Raw genomic sequence first — 25,704 nt, 5'->3', positions numbered from 1 at the left:
GTCACATCATGCTGGTTCCTTCCATCAATGGTCTCTTTCATCACCCACCATGGTGCTTTCCTCCTCTCCCTCTTCCTCTTTTCTTTTTATTTCTCCTCCTCCTCCTCCCTGTACCAGTCCTCCCTGCCACCTTCACCATAGGTGTACTGGGTCCCTGGTCCTGTGACCCCATCTTTTCCCGGGCTCGTCCAGACTTGGCTGCCCGCCTGGCTGCTACCCGCATGAACCATGACCAAGCCCTGGAAGGTGGCCCTTGGTTTGAGGTCATCCTGCTCCCAGAGCCATGCCGCACCTCAGGCTCCCTGGGAGCCCTGTCCCCTTCACTAGCCCGTGTCTCTGGCCTTGTGGGTCCTGTGAACCCAGCTGCATGCCACCCTGCTGAACTGCTGGCCCAAGAAGCTGGGGTTCCTCTTGTGCCCTGGGGCTGTCCCCAGGGAAAAGCTCGAACCACAGCCCCTGCCCTTCCCTTAGCCCTAGATGCCCTTTATGCCCTCTTGCGGGCATTCCATTGGGCCAAGGTGGCCCTCATCACTGCTCCACAGGACCTGTGGGTAGAGGCTGGCCAAGCTCTTGCTGGGGGGCTCCGAAGCCGGGGTCTGCCTGTAGCCATGGTAACCTCCTTGGAGACTACAGACCTGGAAAGTGCCAAGAATGCCCTAAAAAGAGTCAGAGATGGGCCCAAGGTCAAAGGTATGGATAGAGCTACAACTAAGAATTCTTTTTCTATTTTTAAGCCCTTTCCTTCTATCTTAGAATCAGTACTGTGTATTGGTTCCAAGGCAGAAGAACAGTAAGAGCTAGGCAGTTGGGGTTAAGTGACTTGCCCAGGGTCACACAACTAGAAAGTGTCTGAGGCCAAATTTGGAAGAAAAAAAATCATTGTTCCAAGATAGAAGAGTGGTAAGGGATAGGCATGGAGTTTAAGTGACTTACCCAGAGTCACACAACTAGGAAGTATCTGAAGCTAGATTTGAACCCAGGACTTCTTGTCTCTCAGCTTGGCTCTCAATCCACTGAGCCATCTAGCTATACCCACAACCAAACATTCTTGCAAGAGGAGACAATTCTTGCAATTTGTATAGTTGTACAGTAGTTTGAACAGCTATTATCTCACTGGCAAACAAAGATGACCTGTCCCCTCAGGCAATGCTCCCTGAACCCCCAACTCCTAAGTAGAAGGGAGGTGGAGTTAGGTGATAGAAAGCAAAGGCAAGCAAACCCTAGCAGACTGATCTTTGGGATGGGGGCCGACAAAGAACCTTGAAGCACTGGAAAGGGGGCGGGGGCTCCCTTAGTGATGACTCTGAGTGTGACTCTCTAGGAGAGGAAGTGAATAGAGAAGATGAACTCCTGGGTCAGATAAGAGGAAAGCAGGTTCCAACACTTGAACCCCTCTCCATTCCTGGCCTGCTTCCACAGTGCTGATCATGGTGATGCATTCGGTTCTGCTGGGTGGAGAAGAGCAGCGGCTGCTGTTGGAGGCTGCTGAGGAACTGGGCCTAGTAGAAGGCACGATGGTGTTCCTTCCCTTCGACACTCTGCACTATGCCCTGCCTCCTGGTCCCGAGGCTCTAAGGCCCATCACCAACAGCTCCAGACTCCGAAAAGCTCACGATGCTGTGCTCACTCTGACCCGTTACTGCCCTAAGGGGAGTGTGTCAGCTAGCTTACGCCAGGCCCAGGAGCACCGGGAGCTACCCCTGGACCTTAAACCCCAGCAGGTGAGGAGAGACACCAGGGCGAAGAGGCTATGGACAAGGTAGAGAGCCAGGTGGGATCCTTAGTCAAGAAAAGAGGTCCTGGGACACTGGGGAGAGGAGATGGTGTGAGAGACAAGATCTAGAGGAAGACAGAGCAGCACTATAAGAATGGGTAAAGGAAGGAGAAGGAAGAAACTGGGAATGGGTATCTAGTGGCCAACAAGAAGAGAACATTAAGTCAATGTAAAATATCCCCTCTTAGCTAGTGGGAAGGTAAGACTTGGCAAGTTTCAGGTCAGTGAGGCAATAGAGATGATGGACCTCTGGTGGGCAAGTCTCTCTCTTCCATCTCTGAGCATATTTATTGAATTTTGGGGTAAAACAAAGTTTAAGTGGTACGTCCTCCAATTTGTCATTGTCTTTCTTAAAATATGGCAACCAGACCTGAACACAATACTATAAGGGTGGATAAATTAAAGTAGAAAGAATTCAGAGCTTTACCTCCCTCATCTGGAACTTAGGTCTGATTACAAGGATATGTAACCCTCTGGGATAACAGCACTGGAAACTAAGAGGACCTCGACAGGCTGGAACAATGGGCCATAGCTAACAAGATGGAAAGCAGTAGGGAGAAAATGGAATATCTTGCACTTTTGTTTAAAAACAAAATGTCTACATAAATACAAGGGGGTAGGGGTGGGAGTAATTGGTGACCAACTCATATGAAAAGAACCTGGGGGTTTTAGTAGATGCAGAGCTTAAAATAAATTTATATGGCTGGCAAAAAAATAATGAAGATAATTGACTAAATATGGGGCAGCATAGCTTCTATAAAGAAGGAGGTCCTAATCCTGCTATGTCCCCCTTTGTTCAGACCCTATCCAGTATTTTAGGAAGGATGCTGATGAAGTAGTGGTCATGCAAAGAAGGTCATTAGGCTAGTGAGGCACATAAATATCTTACAATATTCAAAGGATTACATGTCAATGAGGAATTAGGCTTGTTCCTTTGGATCTCAGAGAAAAGAACTAGGAATATTAAGTAGACACCATAGGTATCCTAATGATTAGAGTTGTCTAAAAGGGACATGGGCTACCTTGAGTTCCCCATCACTGGAGGTCTTCCAATAGAATATGAGAGGCTACTTATTAGGAATGATGTAAAGGCTTAGACTAGATGTTTTCTGATTTTGTCATTTTTCAGGTATCGCCACTCTTTGGCACAATCTATGATGCTATCTACCTGCTGGCTGGAGCTGTGGCAGGAGCACAAGTAGCTGGGGGTGGTGGATGGGTCTCTGGGGCAGCAGTGGCCCGCCACATCCCAAACACTCTGGTCTCTGGCTTCTGTGGGGACCTGGGAGGAACAAAGGAGCCTCCTTTTGTGCTATTGGATACAGATGGAATGAGGGACCAGTTACTTCCCACTTATACATTGGACCCAGCCCAGGGTGTCCTCCACCATGCTGGTAACCCCATCCACTTTCCTCATGGTGGCCAGGGGCCTGGTCCTGACCCCCCTTGTTGGTTTGATCCTAACGTGATCTGCAGTGGAGGTGAGGTTCTTTTCCATTTTCCATCCCTGAAACTACATATATTCTGTGTAATTCTTCCTGGGATTCTTTAGTTTTTTTAGAAACCTATTGGGATGCCCTGATTTCCTGTGAGGACAACCCCTTATGACCATCCTAAAAATTCCCTCCTGGGCCTCTCAGACCAGTAGTCCTCCCTTGGCTCTGCTACTTGAGTTTCCCTCTTCCTTTTGGCTATCAAGTTTCTAAATTCTTTCCCTGCCCCCTGACTCAATCACCCTCTTCCAATAAATTTTGCCACCCTGAACTCCTCTCCATATTCCTCTTGCCTTCAGGAATAGAGCCTCGATTCATCCTTCTTGTCATCCTCATCATTATTGGTGGGGGGCTGGTGGTCGCCACACTGGCTTATTATGTTAGGTAAGCTGAGGGTTGGGGAGAAGAAGGAACTGGATAGAAAAGGAAAATAAGACTAAAAACAAGGAGTAGGGAGGGAGTGGTTCTAGAAATGGATGTTGGGAGCTGATAGATAAGTCAATTGTCCTCTTTGTGTCTGGTTCTGTGAACCATATGTTTAGATGGTTCCTGAGGCTGAAGAACAAAAAAAATTATTCATCAGTCCCAAGGAGAGTGGATGGATGGGGTTATTGTCAAAGGAATTGGGAGATAGTCATGGTTATCCTCTATTACCATGGGGATAAAGCTACCCCATTTCCTATCTGGTACTTCGGGTGGTCCTCTTCATCTCCCCATTACTCTCTCCCTAAATCTCCCTTTCCAAAATGACTTCTCTACATCTGGATTCCTAGACGCCAGCTCCTCCATGCCCAAATGGTCTCTGGACCCAACAAGATGATCCTGACTTTGGAGGACATCACCTTCTTCCCTCGGCAGGGCAGCAGCTCCCGAAAGGTATAGAAGTCTAGGTTTGGGTGGTTTGGGTAACATCTCATCCCAAGAGATTGGGAAAAGCATTGGGAGACTCTGAAGGATTTGAGGGATATCACTTTTGGGGTTCAGTTGCCACACCCTGATTCACCTGGTTCCCTATCTCAGTCCACTATTCCCCCATAATTTTCTAGGAAGTAGCATGGTATAAATGATCAGAGTTCTATATTAGGAGTTAGGAGAACTGGGTTCCTGTGTGGCTGCTGCTACTGAATTACTGTGGCTTTATAAGAAATATATCCCTTAATCACTCTAGACTTCAGTTTTTCTTCTCTATAAAATGGGGATAACAATATTATTGCCTGAGAATTAATAATCTCAAGTCAATAAAGTAATAATAGGGAAAAGGATGTGAAAGGGCTTTATCCTATAAATAACACAAGGAAAAGGTGATTATTATCTAACCATCCTCCTTCCCTAATCCTTAACCCTCAACCCCAACCTGATTTCATTCATAGCCCATGGTGGCTGCCTTGTCCCCCTTACTCCCTATCTCCCTCTAATACTTCCTCTGACTCTCCCCCTGCCCAGGCAACAGAGGGAAGCCGGTCAAGCCTGATTGCCCACAGTGCATCTGACATGCGCAGCATCCCTAGCCAGCCCCCAGACAATTCCAACATTGGCATGTATGAGGTGAGTACCCTGCCAGGATCCTTCCTCACAGAGCCAATCTTTCCTCCAGCTATAGATGTCTGTTCAAAAATAAGGGCAGCTGAACAATGGAGTGAGGAAGCAATGGGTGAAAATTCTACTTCGTCTAACTGAGTATTATACCAATAAATGATGGTTTCAAACACCAATAGATATGGGAGCCCCTAAACCATACATAAATATCCCTGTGGGTCACATATTGACTTTATCTTAAAATCTAAAATTATTTATGTTTTATTGTGTATATATGCATATATATTTAATAAAGAGATTTGCCTTCTGTCTTAGAATTGATACTGTGTATTGGTTCCAAGGCAGAAAAGCAGTTCGATAATGGGGGTTAATGACTTGCCCAAGGTTACACAGCCAGGAAATATCTGATGTCAAATTTGAATCTGGGGTTTCCTGTCTTTGGACCTGATTCTCTATGCACTGAGCCACCTAGCCTCTCCCTATATATTTATTTTGAGAACAATTTCCAAATTACATATGTTGCTACTTACTGTATTCAATATTCTCTTGGATCTGTTCAGTTCATCTTGCATCAGTTCATATAAATATTTCCAAATTTTTCTGAAACTATCCTGCTCATTATTTCTTATACTATAGTCATACTTAATCACAATCACATAGCACAACTTGTTCAGCCATTCCCCAATTGATGGGCATACCCTCAATTTCAAATTCTTTGCCACTACAAAAAGAGTTGCTATAAAATTTTTGTACATAAAAGTCCTTTTCCTTTGATTTCTTTGGGATATTGCCTTTATGATCGTAAGACATCATGATCCACTAAAACTCAACTCATCTAACTAATTCCATGGCAATCTAATTGCATTCTCTTCTAATCATATTTCCCTATCTTCTCCGTAAGAATAACATGAAATATATTATCAAAAGCTTTACTAAAATATAGATAAACCAGCTCTGCATCTTTCTGCTTACCTACCAGTTTAGTAATCCTGTCCAGAAAAAGAAATAAGGTTAGTCTGACATTTCTTGTTTCTTGATGAAGCAATGCTGGCTTTTTGTAATCAAGATGGTTCACCAGCTAAGTTGGTTCATCTCTTTAATTACCAGTTACAGCATTTTCACCGTGATTTACCACTTCATCAACATTGATGATTCACCAATCAAGCTGGTTTGTCTCTTTAATAACCCATTATAGAATTTTCCTGGTAACTAAAATAAGATTCATGGACCTATAGTTTGTAGACATTGTTCTTTTCTCTTTTCTTGAAAAATAAGGGCAATGCTAATCAGTCTCCCATCGTGTGGGACCTCTTCCATTTTCCATGATCTTTTAGATTATCAATGACTGTGGCTCAACAATCACATCTGCAAGTCTCAGTAGCTGAGGATGTAATTTGTCTGTGTCATATGACTTTGTTCTGATGAGGATGGGTGATCAGAACTTGTGTATCAACTCTCTATTTTGCTTTTGAAACTTTAAAGTACCACATAAATGTTAGCTTTTATTATTAGTCATTTTTGTTCTTTCATATCTAGCACAAAAATGCCATTCTCTTTGTTAGGGGGGAAAACCAGAAGCAAAATAACAATAGAACAGTTCTGCTTTCTCCCAATTGTCAGATATCATCCCATCTACCACAAAGATTTTTTTTGTTGATTCTCCCTTTTCTCCCAGTATAAAAAACAAAGACAAAAACACAGCAAAAAAACAACAACAACAACCAAACAACCATTTTTTGTGGTTTCTTTTTAGATTCTCTATACTCTCCTGAGTTTTAACATACCTGACACATATATGACATTATAGGAATGTACCTCATTCTTATATTTAAAGACATGGATGGCAATCCCTTTCTTTTTCTTTTCTTTTTTTTTAACTCTTACTTTCTGTCTTGGAATTAATACTAAGTATTAGTCCCAAGGCAGAAGAGGGGTAAGGGCTAGGCAATGGGGGTTAAGTGACTTACCTATGGTCACACAGCTAGGAAATGTCTGAGGCCACATTTGAACCCATCTTCAGACCTGGCTCTCTAACTACTGAGTCACCTAGAAGTCTCCCCTCCCTCCTCCCTCCAGGCAGCCTCTTTCTTTCCTCTCTCTCTAAATATCATAACCTCAGGACTAGTTGGAAAGGAGCAGTCCATCCCTGTTGCTACCACAGGGGCCTCTCCTGTTCCCCATTTCAGAGACTCTAGGAACAGAGGGGTTAAGAAGCTGAAAATTACAGAAAGATCATCCAACCCCCATTCTCCCTCCTCCCTCCTTCCAGTGGTCTTCCCCCACCCCAAATCCTTCCTCTCTAAGACCCTGGGGAAATCAGAGTAGCTTTTCCTAAGGAAAAAGCTGGGGTTCCCCCTAAGAAGCCATCTCTCTTGACAATTCCACCATAATAGAGCTCTTCTGTCTTTGGCTATTCTTTCCCTGTCATTTTATCTCTTTCCAGTCAGCTCATCTCCTTCTCTTATATATTCTTCAGCTCTTTTGCATTCTGAAGCCATCATTCATCCTCCTAGCTCCATTAGACTCCCTCCCTCCCACCCCTCAGCCCACTCATATATTGCAGACACACCTCTGTTCACAATAGAATGCCAAGCCAGGAAGGGCCTTAGCATCGACCTAATAGAACCATATTATTGTTTAATCTTGTTTAATTAGGTTCTTGGGAGCTTGGATCTGATTGAAACATTTTCCACCGAAGAATTTATACCTCAGAAGTCAGCAAATGACATGAAATCAAAGCTTGATTTATTATTTCATGAATAGTCTAGAGTTAATAAATAAACTTAAAAGCAAAGGTGCATATATTACCTTCCCCCCCCCCCCCCTTCCACTGCCTATTAAACATTTCCCAGAGAATCCCTGTAAAAACAAACAGTGCTTCCACTCAGCTAGAGGGCAGGAGAAGACTCCAGGGATGAAGTCATCACCACATTGGAGGCCTGGGGGCTAGAGGCTAATTATTTGCAAATTACTTTATTGAGGAGAAAACTGAGACCCCAAAACATATACATTAAAAATATAAAATAAATATAAATCTTAAATTTTTAAAAATATATATTAAAAAAACCCTAACCTTCCATCTTAGAATCAATACTTAATTCCAAGGTAGAAGAGAAGAAGGCTTAGGGTTACACAGCTAGGAAGTGTCTGAGGCCAAATTTTAACTGCCCCTCAGCCCTAAAGCTTTTAATATGTTTTGGGAGGGGTGGCTGGGTGACTCAGTAGATAGAGAACCAGGCCTATAGATGGGAAGTCTTGGGCTCAAATATGACCTCAGACACTTCCTATCTGTGTGACCCTGGACAAGTCACTTAACCCCCATTACCGAGTCCTTACCATTCCTGGTTCTAAAAGATAAGGTAATGGGTTTGTTTTTTTTTAAAGACAAAAGCTTTTGGGGTAGAAGTTACATAGGAGATGTGAAGATCTATTTTAGGATATCATAAAAGTTTGAAGGCGAAATGGGGGGGGGGGGGGAAGCAGTCATTTTCAACAATCCAAGACTACAAGGTAGGAGAGGGGGCCAAGAAACGAGCTGTCTTTCCTTCCCAAACAACCAGTTTAACTTTTGCTTCTGGTCTCTCTCTGGTTGGAGCAAAACCTTGCTGCTTCTCTAGGCTTTGCTTCTATCGTGCTTGCTTTTGGTGGGTGGCAGGAGGACCAGTGAGTTGTCTCTAGCTCCCAGGGAGGGTTGGCAGGATTAGGTAGGACCGTCTTTTCTCCTCCAAAATGTTATCTGATTTCTCTCCAAAAAGAAGCTTCGTCAAAGTAAAAAGAAAACCAAAGCCATAAACTGGGGAAATTCTGGGTAATATCTGACCACCACTACACCCGCCGGTATTCCTGCAAACCAGGTTTCCATGGCGATGTAGGAGGGTCCATCCCCCACAGGGAACTTGGACTGAATAAAGAATGTAAGCTTTGTAAAGGACCTCGGAGGCTAACCGGGATGTTTGGATTTTGTAGGAATTTTAGTTCTACCAATTACTAGCAATCTGACACTCTAGTAATCCCTTCTCTACTCTGGGATTTGGTTTCCCCATTCGTAAAATGAGGAGGTGGAACTACATGGTGTCTAAGGTTTCTTCCAGCTATAAATCTATTAGCTTCTGAGCCAAAACAAATCATAATAATAAATATAATACATGAGGACATCGTGAGAAAAGTGAGAGGATTAAGACAGTTAAGCGGTTAATCGTGGGAAATGGGTGAACCATACTGGTTCCTTCTTGTGACTTATTTCTGTGTGTCTTTTTGTCTTTATTTTATACCAATTACAAATTTATACATAAGTTTTCCAAGATTACATGATTCATGTTCACTCCCTCCCTCCTTCCCTCCCCAGTCCTGGAGCTGACAAGCAATTCCACTAGATTATACATGCATTATCACTCAAAACCCATTTCTATTTTCATTTTGTGACTCAATTCTGGAGCTAGCTTAATTCCCTTTCTAATCATTTATGAGCCTCGTCCAAATTCTAGCCTGTGAGAAAACTTTATTCAATTGTGGGAATCAGGAGAATACCTTGTGGCATTGTTTGAACCTGGCCCTTGCCTGGCTGGGAAAGGGGCCCACCTGTACCTGCTCTTTAAAGAGCCCTCGCCAAAGCCCCAGGTCATGCCGACCAGAATTACAGTCAAGTCTTAAGATTTGTTTTAGGATATCATAAAGGTTGGAGGAGGAAATTGTGGGGAAAGTAGTCATTTTCTGCAACCCAAGGATACAAGGCAGGAGAGGGGGCCAAGAAATGAGCTGAATTTCCCTCTCAGCAACCAGTGTAACTTCTGCTGCTGCTGGACTTCTCTCCGGTCTGGTCCAACTTTGCTCCTTCTCCAGGTCTTGCTTCCTGTGTACTTGCTTTGGATGCAGGAGGGTCAGTGTAAAGAGTTTTCCCACAAGATACATCTTAAGCATATATCTTGTTGGAAAACTGCCCCCATTCTCCTCCATCAGTTATTCTTTTCATGTTCCTTAGATTGTTTGCAGATACTTGGGAAGGAGTGGGATACCTCTTTTCCTGAATTCTGGGAGTTTTATCTGGTCACTCTCCCCCTCCCAAATTGGAAAATCCTTAATCTTTCATCCGATTAGAGGGGGCAGGTAGGTGATGCATGGCTTGAGATAGGAGATCCTGGGTTCAAACATATCTGAAGTCTGTGTGACCCTGAGCAAGTCACTTAACTCCCATTGCTTAACCCTCACCACTCTTTGGCCTTGGAACCAATACACAGTATGATTCTAAGACTGAAGGTAAGAAGGTAAAAAAAAATCAGATTACCTAATGTGTTGCTTCCTCTGGATTAGTCTTATTTGATTGTTTTTACTGTAAAAAGATCTATCTCTACCCTAATCTGAGGAAGGGGCTTCGCTGTGATTTGCTAGGTAATTGGCATGCATTACTTATTCAATCAAAATTTAAAAGCTGGGTAGCTCAGTAGATTGAGAGCCAGGTCTAGAGACAGGAGGTCCTAGGTTCAAATATGACCTTAGACACTTCCTAGCTGTGTGACCCTGGGCAAGTCACTTCCATCCCCTCACCCCATTGCCTAGCCCTTACCACTCTTATGCCTTAGAACCCATAACCAATAACCAATAGAACACAGTATTGATTCTAAGATGGAAGGTAAGGGTTTTTAAAAAATCAAAATGCTCAGAAGATCAAACCTTTGTTTCCTCAGTCATTTCTTCTTTTGTTCATTAAAAATAACATTAACAATAAATAAATAATAAATCTATTAATTTCTGAGTCAAAAAAGCATTTGGAAGTCAATCCTTCCTAAAGGGAGGGATCCTAACCTTTACTCAGAAAAAGGACAAATCTGGAGGAGGGGGCTGTGATGGACAGACCAATGTTTGTTCTAAACTAGTTCCAGGTCCTAGAAGAAGGGAAACAGTTCCTCTGCTTCTGGGACTCCCAGGAATAGGCTTCTAGAATTTAAGTAGGCCAGCCTCAATGAACTTCTCTGAAGGAATAGAGGATAAATCTGCCAGAACCAATTTTTATTAATTTCACATTTTTCTAAGTCCCAGGCATTTCTAGTTTAGAGAGAAAAGTCCAAACTGATGTAGGTCCCTCTCCTTCCCACCTTCCTACCATGTGTTTGCATATGTCTCTTTATCCCAATAGTGATTTGAAGTAACATTTAAAGTAATCTTTAAACAAGGGAAATGTAATACATTAAAATAAAGTTTGGGGTTAATATTCTATTCCAGCAAATAGAACAATATTCCTCTGAAGAGTTATTAAAGACCTTCCTTGAATGAGCCCTCAAGGATGCAAATGGTCTCTTTCCTGGTTACCTCATCCAGAATCCTTTCTGAATAAAAAAGAAGACACCTCTTTTAGGTAGATAGGTAGCAGGCCAGTCACTCCAGGGAATGAGGAAAGCAGTGGATTTGACAAGATACTGTTCAAGGTTTGTTTTTTAACCTTAACCCATCTCCCTAAAGAAAAGACTTCTGGTTCTTGACCTCCTTCCTTCCTTCCTTCCTTCCTTCCTTCCTTCCTTCCTTCCTTCCTTCCTTCCTTCCTTCCTTCCTTCCTTCCTTCCTTCCTTCCTTCCTTCCTTCCTTCCTTCCTTCCTTCCTTCCTTCCTTCCTTCCTTCCTTCCTTCCTTCCTTCCTTCCTTCCTTCCTTCCTTCCTTCCTTCCTTCCTTCCTTCCTTCCTCCCTTCCTTCCTTCCTTTCTTTTTTGCATCTGGCTATGATGACATTGAACCACATGGCACATGACAGCACTGTCTTTCAGTATTCATGAAGAACATAGAACCATAGATTTGAAAATGGAAGGAACCTTATTTTCATTCACTTCCTTCTAAACTAGAAGTTATCTAGTCCTCTTACAGGGACTTAGATTAAGTGATTTGCTTTGGGTTACACAAGTGGTAAGGAGCAGAACTGGGATTTGAACTTGAGAACTGTAACTCCAGGTTCAACTCTTTCTATTATACCCTGGTTGTATTTCTGGACCATCCATCTTTTCTATAAAGGAGATGCTTTATTGTTGTACTCCAAGATTCTAATGCAGAACAGACTGGCATGTTCATGTTTGCCCTCATTAACTTCTATTAAATGTTTTTGAATATATTATGTTTTTACATACTCCTCTGACCCCAGGATACAAGGGAAACTTTTATACTATGTAGGCAGTGGATAAAGAGTTGGGCCTGGATTCAGGAGAATCCGAGTTCAAATCTGATCTCTGATATTTATTAGCTATATGACTGTGGATAAGTCAATTAACACTTTCTTCAGTTTCTTTATCTGTAAAATGAGTTGGAAAAGGAAATGATAAACTATTCCAGAATCTTTGCTAAAAAACAAACAAACAAACGAGGTCATAAAAAAAACCAACTCAACAAAGATAGCAACCACCCATAATACTCAACCACTTTTATAAAGGTGGATGGCCGTTTGCCAGAAACCAGTGAAGGGACAGTTCCACTAATCTAGATGTGACATAATACAGCTAATGGAGAAAAAGAGACAAGGACCATATATGTTGGGATTATCTAGTAATAGTGGGAGACTGACTGTATGATAATAATAAAAAATTTTTTAGTCTAGATCTTTGACCAGTATAGGGAACTCTTTTTTTAAAACCCCATACCTCCCTTCAATACTGTGTACAGGTTCCAAGGCAAAAGAGTGGCAAGGGCTAGGCAATGGGGGAGCTTACATGCTTATTCTTTAGTTACAACTATAAAAAGTGGTGCAACAGGCCAGAGAACATTAAATAGAAAAGAATAATAGTAGAATGCTGATTTTCTTTCTTTAATTAGGTTAAATTTTATTTCCATTTTCTTATTGTCTCCTCTTCCACCTCCCCCATCCCACTGATCAAGGAGGAAGGGAAAGAGAAAGAAAAGCCAAAATCTTTATAATAAATAAACATAATCAGGCAGAACAGATTCCTATGTTGGAGGAGAGGACAATGACTTTTCCAAGGCCGATTTCTATCTGAATTCCACTGAACAAAATGAGTGATTTTTCTGTGGCAATAATAATAGTAACTAAGGGCAGTTAGGTGGTTCAGTGGATAGAGTGCCAGGCCTGGAGTTGGGAGGACCTGGGTTCAAATCTAAGCTCAGACACTTCCTAACTAAGTGACCTTGGGCAAGTCACTTAACCCCAATTGCCCAGTCCTTCAGTAAATAAAAATAAATAGACAAAAATAGAAAAAGGTCTCTGTTTTATAAAGCATTCATTTGTTATTTTGGTTACATGTAGAAACAAGTTTTTGAAAATTGCTTTCTGACATTTTAGGATTCAGATTTTCTCCCCCCTTTCCCTTCCCTATCTCGAAGGTGGCAAACAGTGTGATATAGGTTATATCAATGTTTTCATGCAATATATATTCTATATTGATCATGTCATTATAGAAGACACATCACACATACAATAAAAAAACTCATGAAGGAAATTAATTGGAAGATGGCGGCTTTGATCTGTAATCAGACTCCAACAGTTCCTTGTTTAGTTGTGGATAGCATTGGAAAACAAGCACGTTAATGCCCTGTTGGCAGAACTTTGAATTGTTGTAGCCTAGAACTCTTCTCTTCTCTCCTCCTTTCCCATTACTAACTTGTATATAACATATCCTTTGATGCAGTAATACTAGGCCCATTCTTCAAAGTAATCAAAGAGGAAAAGGATCTGTACGTTTAAAAATATTCATGGTAGCTCTTTGGGAAATGCCAATCATTTAGGGAATGGTTGAATAAATTATGGCATATTAATATAATAGAATTCTATTATGACATAAGAAATAATGAAAGGGAAGCTTTCAGAAAAGTCTGGGAAGATTTGTACAAAATGGTGCAGCATGAAATGAGCAGAACCAGGAGAATAATTTATATAATAACAAAATTACAAAGACTTAAGAACTCTGATCAAAGACAGATGAGGAAGCATCTACCCCTCTTCTGAATCAGAGGTGATAGGCTTAAAATGCAGAATAAGACATACTTTTTTTTTTAAACCCTTACCTTCCGTCTTGGAGTCAATACTGTGTTGTATTGGCTCCAAGGCAGAAGAGTGGTAAGGGCTAGGCAATGGGGGTCAAGTGACTTGCCCAGGGTCACACAACTGGGAAGTGTCTGAGGTCAGATTTGAACCTAGGACCTCCCTTCTCTAGGCCTGGCTCTCAATCCACTGAGCTACCCAGCTGCCCCCAAGACATACATTTTTGAGGGATAATTTTTTCTTGACTACTCATATTTGTTACAAGGAGAAAAAAACAAATTTTCATTGAAAAAAAAGAAGAAAAAATTAAAAGAAATTCTAAGGAAAAGTGGGGAAATTTTGCATTCCCTTGTTTTGGGAAAGGATGTGGCTCTACTAGATTCTCTACTCTCTCTGCTCCAGGGTGATTGGGTTTGGCTGAAGAAATTTCCAGGTGAGCATTATACTGAGATTCGTCCTGCAACCAAGATGGCCTTCTCCAAGGTGAGGAAAAGTTAGGGAAGTAGGAGATTCATTCATCCAATATTCCCCAGGCATTGTTGAATAATGTTGTTGAATTAATTAATGAGGAAATGGGTCTTCTGTGCCTTGAAGGAGTTTAAGGTCTAGTAAAATAGGCTTAGCTTGTCTAATAACAAAAAGTTTTTTTGTTGAATTATCCAAATCTAAGATTAGAAGGTAGGAAAGAGTTTTACCCCTCCATCTCTGTCCCAATTCTCCCTTTACTTGTCCCTCTCCCCACAACAACCCAACAGCATCCAGATGGTTTCCCTTTTCCCTTCCCTTCTGATTGGGACTTTCTTTCACAAAAAGCCTTTTCTCTTCGGGAAAGGGATCAGTGCAGAGAGGCTTCCCAAGCATCTCTCCCCTTTCTTTCTTTTCCCTGTGACAGGAATCCACCCTGAAGCCCAATTGTCTTTTTTCTCTCCAAATCTCCTAGCTACGTGAGCTCCGCCATGAGAATGTGGCTGTCCAAATGGGGCTTTTTCTGGCTGGGAGTATGGAAGGAGCTGCAGCAGGAGGGCTGGGAGGGGGCATCCTGGCTGTGGTCTCTGAGTACTGTTCGCGAGGATCCCTCCAAGATCTACTCATTCAGAGGGACATAAAACTTGACTGGATGTTCAAATCCTCCCTCCTGCTTGATCTCATTAAGGTATGGGAGGGAGAAAGAGGGGTGTCCCTGGGAGGAAGCAGAGGAGGGGACCAGAGGCAACTCAGAACAGTCTACCCCACTCTCAGTGAACCTGTGTTTGCTGCTTCCAAGGGCTTACGCTATTTGCACCATCGTGGGGTTGCCCACGGGAGGCTCAAGTCCCGGAACTGTGTGGTGGATGGGAGATTCGTGCTCAAGATCACAGATCATGCTCATGGGCGGTTGCTGGAGGCCCAGAGAGTATCCTTGGAGCCACCCCAAGCTGAGGGTACATGCCCTTCTCAAATGTCCCCATATTCCAAATATGCCTTTTCCTTATTCCCTGACGATTCCCTTTCTCCCTGCCCCCAGGGAATTCCCCTGAGTCTCTATGTTCGCCATAGCTCCCACTGCCCTATTCTTCCCTGGTACACAGCTATCCTTCAGAGGCAGTATATTAGCCGTCCTGGATTCGGATTCTGAAGGTGTGAATTTTAATCTCACTTCTGTTACTTATCCCTTGCATGACATTGGACCATCCCCCTTCTGGGGTCTTAGTTTCCGAATCTTTAAGGAAAGAGATTGAACTGAATAATCTTTTAAGTTCCCTAGATTTTAAACCTTTTTTTTAAAAGATTTAAAAAGATTAAAAAAAAATATTTCCTTGTTACCCCGTGTCATTTTGGATACCCAAAGACCACAACCAGAGGTTGTTGCCCAGTGAATGGACAACCCACTTCCAAGAACCTCTCATGGTCCTTTAGAATTCTTCTGTCCCATCACCAAATCTCAGAGCCTAACAGAGAAAGGAGGAACTTTGTCTCCAGGGCTTCTAACGGCTGGTGGGATCCGGGTTCAGTCATTGGAGGAATAGTGACAGTGAGTTTTGTTCCACAATAGTGTAGGGAAAGGGGGTGCGATGCCTCCCCATATCAACTTGCAAAAAGCAAAGGTGAAAAGTGGAAGTCAGAAGATTTATGTCCTGTTCCTGGCTCTGCCAACTGACCGGCTCTAGGATCTTGGGCAAATTGGTTTCCCTCTCTGTGCCAGGGAAAACAGTAACAACTCTGACATAAAAGTTATAGCTAGGAAAGGAAACTTCTGGCTGAGTAGAGGAAGAATTCCATTCAATTCAGCAAATTAAGTGTCTATTGTGTATAGACATCAATGCTAGACATGGAGGGATATATATATGTGTGTGTGTGTGTGTACATATATATATATATATATTTGTTGTTGTTCTGGATCTTTGACTTAATTGTTAAGTAGACTTGGAAGTTCCAGTATGAAAATTCCTTCCACTAATGATGACCTTCAACTTTTTTGTAACTTAAGTTTTCAGAATGTTGATTGGGAGGACCAAGGGGTCAGGGGACTTGCCCATGGTCACACGACTCGTATGACAGGACTTAAACACAGATCTTCTCTTAAAAAAAAAAAAAAAAACCCTTACCTTCTGCCTTAGAATCAATACTATATATTGGTATCAAGGCAAAAGATGCTAAGGGCTAGGCAATGAATTTTATACTCAAGAGCTTATGACATCCAAAGATGATATGAATGAATGAATACATGCTAAGCACATCACTGAGGTGCTAAAAAAAAAAGTCATGTCTGAGGGACAGCTAAGTAGCACAGTGGATAGAGTGCCATGCCTGCAGTCCTGGATTCAAATGTGGTCTCAGGCACTTCCTAGTTGTGTGACTTTGGGCAAGTCACTCAATCCCAATTGCTTAGCCCTTTCTAGTAAGGGTTAAAAAAATAGTTATGTCTGATGTCTGAGATGAAAAGGGTCATTTCTAGCTCCAGAGTCATGGAAGGCTTCCTTGAGAAGGTGATAAGATGATCAATTCAGTTTGTGACATGTTGAGAATAAGGGGCTGGCATGCAATCTATCTTGGCAAAAATGACTTTGGAGATCAACTAATCCACTCATTTCCCTTTCTTTGTGGTTCAGTTGTGTCTGACTCTTTTTGACCCTTTGGGGTTTTCTTGGCCAAGATACAGGAGGGGTTTTCCATTTCCTTCTCCAGCTCATTTGACAGATGAGGAAACTGAGGCAAACAGAGTGAAGTGACTTGCCCAGGGTCATACAGCTAGAAAGCATCTGAACTCAGAAAAATAAATCTTCCTGACTTTAGGTCTTGCACTTTATCCATTGCACCACCTCACTGCCCTAATCCCTCCTTTTACTCCTTTCTTTTGGCAGTTGAGAAAATCTTTAGAAAGATAAAATGAGAGACTCAGTAGATAATCTTTAAGTTACCTTTTTTGAGCATCTTATTGTTTATGCCTGAGGGAGTTAGGACTCCCCTCCAGGGGAAGTGACTGTTAAGGAGTTTTGTTTTAAATAAACCTTTACTGTCCATCTTGGAATGAATACTGTGTATTGGTTCCAAGGTAGAAGAGTGGTAAGGGCTAAACAATGGGGTCAAGTGACTTGCTCAGGGTCACACAGCTGGGAAGTGTCTGAGGTCAGATTTGAACCTAGGACCTGGCATCTCTAGGCCTGGCTCTCAATCCACTGAGCTACCCAGCTGTCCCTTGCTAAGGAGTTTTGATGCAAAGAACTTTCAGCTGACTTTTAATTTCAACTCTGTAGCTAAACATTGATGACTTTGGACAAGACTTTCCCCCTTCCTGGGCTTCAGTTTTTTTCTCAAGTGAACAAGGGCATTGGACCTGAGGGCCTCTGAGGGTCTCTTCTAGCTCTAAATCTGTTCTATGAGAAGCAAGTCTCCTCAGTAGTGATAGAAACTTATCATGGGACCTGGATTGGCTAGTGAGTTGGGGAGAAGCAGGGAGCAATGTTATGAAAATTTGGCTTTGGCTCTCAATATTGCGTATTAAGAATCTTCCCTTTCCCTCCCTCCCCCAACCCCCCAAGATCGATTGTGGACAGCCCCTGAACTCCTGCGAAATGAGGCTTTGGAACGACAGGGGACCCTGCAAGGAGATGTGTTCAGCGTGGGCATCATCATGCAAGAAGTAGTATGCCGCTGTGAGCCTTATGCCATGTTGGAGCTGACCCCTGAGGGTATCTCCCCAAACCTCCATTTTTGGGGCTTACTTTTGGGGAAAAAAGTCAGCAGGAAGACCTTATCCCTTAAACCAAGACTCTCCCAGACCTGGGGTTCTACTGGGTACTCCTAATCCTTGGACCTCTCTCTCCTCCCAGGGATACACCCCTAAAGTCATGGATACTAATATACTAATAACTAATCCAGGGAGCCTTTTCAAATATAGGGACCTCCTTTTATCATCCTTTCTGAGTCCCCTTTCTCTCACTGGAGCCTTTGGAAGTCTGTGGAGATCTTCCTAGAGAGTTGTTCCTGTTTGGATTGCTGGGTCTGTATGGGGACCAAAGTTAAAACATGATTCTGGCTTCTGATTGGGGACAGGTTACCTCCGAGATACAGGGATTATTGGAAATTGCCAGCCCCATTCGGCAGACCTAAACAAACTGAGCTAATCCCTGGCTAAGCCACCAAGGTCAAAATGGCGCAGGGTCCTTAGGGTTCCCCCATCCTCACACACCACATGCACTGTTCTCTTGAAACTAAAAAAGCCCCCAGAACTCCCAGCCCCTAGCCTCCTAATGGCCATTGGTTCTCTGCTACCAGCCTTCCAGTCTCCCTCACCAGGCCTCTAGCCTGTTCAACATCTTAGCCATTTTTCAATGGATTCCTAAAATCCATTTCCCTTATAGAGCTCTCCCATTGTCTCTCCTCTTAGTATTTACTTATTTTACTTATTACTACTCTTACTTTTCTCACCCATACTTCCCAGAAGTCATTCTTAGATCAGCTGGGGTCAGGGATGATTTTTGGACTGGCACTTAGATTCTGAACTCTATGTTTTCTCTTTCCACAGAGATTATCCAAAAAGTGCAGAGCCCCCCACCAATGTGCCGGCCCTCAGTGTCTGTAGACCAGGCCCCCATGGAGTGTATCCAGCTCATGAAGCAGTGCTGGGCAGAGCAGCCAGACCTAAGGCCCAACATGGACACAACCTTTGACCTGGTCAGGACCTGGGGGTTGGGGGGGGTGTCTCAGGAACATGTAGGGGAGGCCCAGAAATATGTACAGGGCAGCCAAGGATGAGTGTAATCTTGTACCCTAGTGATTGAGAGCTGAGGGAAATGATAGGATAATAAAAGAGGGTGTTGCCTAAGGGAGGAAGGAGGCCCAGCAAAGTGGGAGCAGAGCCAGAATTGTGAATAGATAGGTCAGGCAAGGTCGGCAGCTCCTTTTTAATATCACTTTTTATAAGTGCACCGATTTTTACTGGCAGAAAATTGTGTTCTCTATGCCTGTGGGCATTTATTTTGTATGTGTTTCAACCCCAGCTTCAAACTAGCAGTAGATAATGAAGATGGTGGACAACACAATTTTCTAATTAGCCTTACCCTGTATGAGATTAAAAATGAATAAATACTCAAAGTATTTATTATATAGGACTTAATAGTAATAACAAAGTGAGTAATAAAGGGGTTAATTCAGCCAAGTGAGCAGAGCACAGAGCCAGAGAGACCCACCACACCTGCCATGCTTTACCAAAAAGCCCAAACTCTAAAAAGAGCCCTGCAGCATGGGTCTCAGCCAAATTTATTTTCCAAGCCTCCATACGTAAAATGAAGATGTAACTTAAAAGGATGCTGGGTGAATGTAGTTCAGGGTTAGCAAATTTTATTTGCATACCTGCCTGACTCTAAACTCAGAGGCTAGGAGAAATGAGGAAATCTGTGGGAACAGGAATTGATAGGAGAGAAAAGGAAGACCCAACTTTGGTGGCTAAACTGCTAGGGAGGGAACAACTAGGTGGCTCAGTGGATTGAGAGCCAGGGCCAGAGGTCCTAGGTTCTAACCTGGCCTCAGACGCTTCCCAGCTGTGTGACCCTGGGCAAGCCACTTAACCCCCATGGCCTAGCCTTTACCGCTCTTCTGCCTTAGAATAATACACAATATTAATTTTAAGATGGAAGGGAACGGTTTTTAAAAAATAAAAATAATAATACATTGCTAGGAAAAGGGAAGAAAGGAGGGAGTCCTGATTGGGGGTAGTGGGATAGAGTGAGACCAGGAGTTTGGGGTTGGGAGAAGACTAGGGCTGCCACCCTCAGACTGTTATGGTACTGCGTCCTTAAGAACCACTCCTTCCCCACCTCCTTCTCTCTAGTTCAAGAATATCAACAAGGGACGGAAGACAAACATCATTGATTCTATGCTTCGGATGCTAGAACAATATTCTAGTAACCTGGAGGATCTGATTCGAGAACGGACAGAAGAGCTAGAGCTTGAGAAACAGAAGACAGACAAACTACTCACTCAGATGTTACCTCCGTGAGTGGCTCTTTGGGGATGCAGTGGTGGTGGTGGGTGGGGGGTGAGCCTGAGAAAGACATGCCCAAGAGGGCATGGGAGAGGACAGGGTATTGAAAATGGGGGGGGGGCAGGACATAACGTGAATGTGTGGGGTGGGGCCTGTGGTCAAAGTACAAGAATAAAATGGATCAGATTCAATCCAAGATGGAATCTTCCAATCAATCCAACTTCTCTAGCATCTATATGGATAATCCTTCTATTAGGGTTCTCTGTGAATATATCAGAATTTGGCTACACAGCTAAATCCCAATTTAATGTAAATAGTGAACTCTATGAAGTGGTTGCATGCATATACATGAATATGGAGTATTCTAAGTTATAATTATGTAAAATATGGTTATTGGTTCCTGCCCAGTGGAAATATGCAGTATGAATTCAAATAATGGGACCATATCACAGGATTCCTTATTGGCACTAATTGGGGCCTAACTATGAGGAGGAGGATGGAGGAGGGCAGATTTCAAATATGTTGAAGATGACTGATTACAAGTGTCCAGGGAAATAAAGAGAGCCTGGGTAAATGGGATGAGTTGAGGCTTGCTTATCTGAGAGTCAGTAGTGCTGTGGAAAATGCTCTGCATAGGAAATGAAGACTTGATTTCAAATCCTGGGTCTCCCTGTGCTGACTACCTTGGGGATGTTGGGCAAGTCCTTTCACTTGTTTGGAGTCTCACTTTCTTCATCTGTAAAATAAGGATGCAAGACTCCCCAATCAAACTAGACTATTTGCTGCTCCTTAAACATTCCCCACCTCTGCCTGGCAAGAGCTCCCTGAGACCTAGCACCTTATTCTTGGTGGTGAGCTCCTTGAGAGGAGGGATTGTCTCTTCCAGTCCTATACCATCCATGGTACCTTGAAGAAAATAAATTAGCTCAGGGTTGGCTGAATGGACCCTTCCAACTCTGTATTCTATGCTTTCTTCCAGGTCTGTGGCTGAGGCTCTGAAGCTGGGGATCCCAGTAGAGCCTGAATATTTTGAGGAGGTCACTCTGTATTTCAGTGACATCGTTGGGTTCACCACTATCTCAGCCATGAGCGAGCCCATTGAAGTTGTTGATCTGCTTAATGACCTCTACACACTCTTCGATGCCATCATTGGTTCCCATGATGTCTACAAGGTTGGGGACATGGAGGAATAGGGATGGCGAGTAAAGGCCTTAGAGAGAAGGGTCAGGGAGGTGCTAATCCACCTGGGAACCCCAAGTTTCTTTCTGATGCCATAACAGTGTTAGGGGTTGGGAGATGAGAACTTCAGCATCAGAAGGGGAATGGGACCAACATTGAATATTTGGGCTTGGAGACCCCCATGAGAGGAAAAAGCCAGGATTGACTGGAAGATTCTATGGAAACCAGCCACTAGGCAGGGAATTGGGGAGAACTTATTGTTGGCTTGTCTTGGTCCCTGAAGGTGGAGACAATTGGTGATGCCTACATGGTAGCTTCAGGGTTACCCAAGAGGAATGGGCAGAGGCATGCGGCAGAGATTGCCAACATGTCACTGGACATCCTCAGCTCCGTGGGCTCCTTCCGCATGCGCCATATGCCAGAGGTTCCTGTTCGCATTCGCATTGGGCTGCATTCTGGTAATCCCCTCACTAGTAGAACACCCACCCATAATATGATTAGGGATGTAGACTCTAAATGATCACTCTAGTGCCAATATTAATAATATGGAAATAGGTTTTGATCAATGACACATGTTAAACCCAGTGGAATTGTGTGCCAGCTATGGGAGGTGGTTGGGGAGGGGAGGAAAGGAACATGAATATTGTAACCATGGAAAAATATTCTAAATCATCTAATTAAATAAAAATAAAAATAAATAAATAACACCCCCCAAAAAACACCCACCCATTTTCAAATCAATACCTGGGATAATCTTTCTACTCTAGGAGCTCCCAAATCCCTCCAGTGCACTGATTTTATTCTCTAACAACACACCCTTCATTCTCTCTCTCCTCCATGTCTCTATGTGTTTCTGAGTCTATGCCACTCTGTGTCTTTAATTAGGCCCATGCGTGGCTGGAGTAGTGGGTCTCACCATGCCCCGTTACTGTCTCTTTGGGGACACTGTCAACACAGCCTCTCGAATGGAGTCCACAGGGCTACGTGAGCTGGGGCCAGGGTGAAGGTTTGGGCATGTTGTGGGTGGGAAGAACGGTAGGCACCTTGGTGTGGTCAGGGCTAGGGCAGAGCTAGGAGAGGTGAAAAAAAGAGCTTTTTGGGAGTAGGGGGAAATGATGAAGGACCAGGGAAGAGCTTGGGGTTAGAGATTTTAGAGTGTATTCTGATTTATTAATCTCCTTCGCCTTAGCCTATCGAATCCATGTGAACCTGAGCACAGTGAAGATTCTTCAAGGTTTGAATGAAGGCTTCCAGATAGAAATCAGAGGCAGAACAGAACTCAAGGTGATACCCTATATAGTCAACTAGTGGTTGAGTGGACCTGGAGTCAGGAAGCTCTGAATTCAAATGTAGCATCAGACACGTCATTGTCATTGTAATTATAGTGCTTGCTGTATGCCAGGCACTGCGCACTAGTTATATGACCTTGGACAACTTATTTGTCCTCTGTTTCCTCTGCTATAAAAGGCAGATAACCCACCTCCCTGGGCGGTAAAGATCAAATTAGATAACATGTGTAAAGTGCTTAGCACATTGCCTGCCATGCAATAAAGTGATTAATAAATCTTGTTCCCTTCCCCTATTATAGAAATGCCCCATAATAGGATTTGTCCTCTCTGAAAGCCTTTGGTTTCACTGCTACATCTCTCTTTCTCTCTCTCTCTCTCTCTCTCTCTCTCTCTCTCTCTCTCTCTCTCTCTCTCTCTCTCTCTCTGCCATGCTGAAAAGAAAACAAATAATATCCTTTTATTTTTAAAACCCTTACCTTCTGTCTTGGAGTCAATACTGTAAGCATTGTTGGTGGTTGTGAATTGGTATAGCCATCATTTTTTAAAATTATTATTATTTTAATAAACCCTTACCTTCCGTCTTGGAGTCAATACTGTGTATTGGTTCCAAGGCAGAAGAGTGGTAAGGGCTAGGCAATGGGGGTCAAGTGACTTGCCCAGGGTCACATGGCTGGGAAGTATCTGAGGCCAGATTTGAACCTAGGACCTCCCATCTCTAGGCCTGACTCTCAATCCACTGTGCTACCAGCTGCCCCCAATATCCTTTTATTTTTAAAGCTTTGTTGAAACAATAAACAATAAGCCTTCAAATGACAACCCATTCTTTTTTTTTTTTAATATATTTTATTTGATCATTTCCAAGCATTATTCGTTAAAGACATAGATCATTTTCTTTTCCTCCCCCCCCCCCCCATAGCCGACGCGTAAGTCCACTGGGCATTAGATGTTTTCTTGATTTGAACCCATTGCTTTGTTGATAGTATTTGCATTAGAGTGTTCATTTAGAGTCTATCCTCTGACAACCCATTCTTAAAAAATCTTCCATTAACCTGCCTCTGGGTTAATCACACAATGTAGTCAGATTGCATTCTGACTTTTAAATATACCTAATACTTTTAGAGTATTTGCAAATATATCAGCTAGGGAAGCAGTTAGATAGCTCAGTGAATTCAGAGTCAGGCCTAGAGTTGGGAGATCCTGGGTTCAAATGTGGCCTCAAATTAGCTTAATTGTGTGACCTTGGACTAGTCACTTAACCCCCATTGCCTAGCCCTTACCACTGTTCTGCCTTAGAACCAATACATAGTGTTGATTCTAAGATGGAAGGTAAGGATTTAAAAAAATATGTGTCAGTTAGTAAAGTTTCATTATAAATTTTCTAACTTTCTTCCCTAATCCTCTCAATAAATATCCATTCTGCTTCCTACCTGTTGGCCAGAGTAGGTACATTCCCCTGAATGCCAGGCTATTCACGTTCTCTCCCTTCTCCCTCCAACACCCTCACACTGTGTTGGCAAACCTATGGCATGCGTGCCAGAGTGTGCCAGAGGGGGGTTGCTCCCTTCCCCCTCTCCACATGTGCTTGAGTACATTTCTCACATCACCTGCCCCTTTGACCAATGGGAGCGCTTTCTCCATCCCCAGTCTGTGGTAAGGTGGGGGGGGGGGTCTCATGTGGTATGAGAGTTGCAATTTGGGTACTCAGTTTCTAAAAGGTTCACCATCCCTGACTAATAAGGTGTAGTCATCTCCATTGGTCTCTGGACTAGCATTGACCCCTACTCTGAGACTCTTCCTTGGCTACTATTCTCCAGTTCTCTGGAACTCACCATCCCCTATTTCTATGGGTCATGAACTTCCAATCCAGATCCAGCCTCTTTTCACTGTGGTCTTCTAATCCCTCTACCAACCTTCCTTCCTGATCTCAGATCTGTACTAATTGCCTTCCCATATTTTTCCCACACAGGGAAAAGGTGTAGAGGATACCTACTGGCTCGTGGGAAGAAAAGGGTTTGACAAACCTATTCCTATCCCTCCTGATCTCCTGCCAGGGTGAGAGGGCTTGAACCATGGGAAGGTGGAAATGGGGCCCACAGAAATGTCAGGATTGCAAGTAGAAGAGCTTGGGGGATGATTTGATAGTGTCCAATCACTATTACCTCCATCTTCACTTTCTTTACATCTCTCTCAGAGGTCCCTGAGCATCCGTGCTAGGAAATAAGAGGACTAGATAACCTTTAAAACCCCTTTCAGCTCTAAATCTACGATTCTATGGACAGATGCTGCTACTTATATCCTGTAGATTTTTAAATTAATATTCAATACTCCAAGTATTATTTTAATAAGATTTATTAATAATACCTTGAAGCAAAAAAAGCTAGAGAAACAGAGAGATCACCCAGCCTCACACGTGAGGAAAAAAGAGGGAGGGAATCCTTAGCCACAGCTTAAAAACAATAACATAACTTCACTAATATGAACTAAGGGAAAAGGATTCTTGGGACAAGAAAAGAATTCTGGGAGATGGAGTCCAAAGGTCTAAGATTTTCCAATTACACAATTCTTCCTGTCCCCTTTCATGCCACCCCTTCTATAGTTTCTGACACCTGTCTCTCTCCTCTATCCCAAGCACTGAACTGAGAGTTAGGAGACCTGGGTTTAATATAAATTGTGACCTCAGGCCAATCATTTTTCTCTCAGTCTCAATTTCATCATCTGAGAAGTGGAGTCTGCTTCAGAGTGGTGTCATTAGAACCAAAAGAGAGAGTATATGGGAAAGTATTTTAGAAAATACAAAGTAAAAAATAAATAAAATTTAGAAATAATAAAAAGAAAGTGTAAAGTCTCCTCTATAGATGTCAATTATTATTGTTGTTGTCATTTTTATTTTCCTAGGGCCAGTAACCATGGCATTAGCTTGCAAGAGATCCCTGAAGACAGGAGGAAGAAGCTAGAGAAGGCACGCCCAGGACAACCCCTGGGAAAATGAGGCCATGGCCCCAA

General features: G+C 43.0%; 1 protein-coding gene across 1 annotated transcript; it reads left to right on the top strand.

The window, feature by feature from the left end:
- On the top strand, nt 1-25,704 carry GUCY2D (guanylate cyclase 2D, retinal). Its single transcript, XM_001368992.3, has 18 exons — nt 1-690; nt 1,420-1,721; nt 2,904-3,255; nt 3,567-3,651; nt 4,041-4,143; nt 4,711-4,812; nt 14,173-14,253; nt 14,711-14,923; nt 15,035-15,191; nt 17,790-17,939; nt 18,776-18,924; nt 20,081-20,244; nt 21,213-21,405; nt 21,696-21,870; nt 22,298-22,396; nt 22,602-22,696; nt 24,668-24,753; nt 25,597-25,704. The coding sequence occupies exons 1-18, from the start codon at nt 9-11 to the stop codon at nt 25,688-25,690; spliced, it is 3,282 nt and encodes a 1,093-aa protein (XP_001369029.1). The 5' UTR covers nt 1-8; the 3' UTR covers nt 25,691-25,704.

Source organism: Monodelphis domestica, chromosome 2 (genome assembly GCF_027887165.1).
Source record: "Monodelphis domestica isolate mMonDom1 chromosome 2, mMonDom1.pri, whole genome shotgun sequence".
NCBI classification, from domain to species: domain Eukaryota; kingdom Metazoa; phylum Chordata; class Mammalia; order Didelphimorphia; family Didelphidae; genus Monodelphis; species Monodelphis domestica.
Note: the sequence above shows the minus strand (reverse complement) of the source record. Positions and strands in the feature narration are given on the sequence as shown.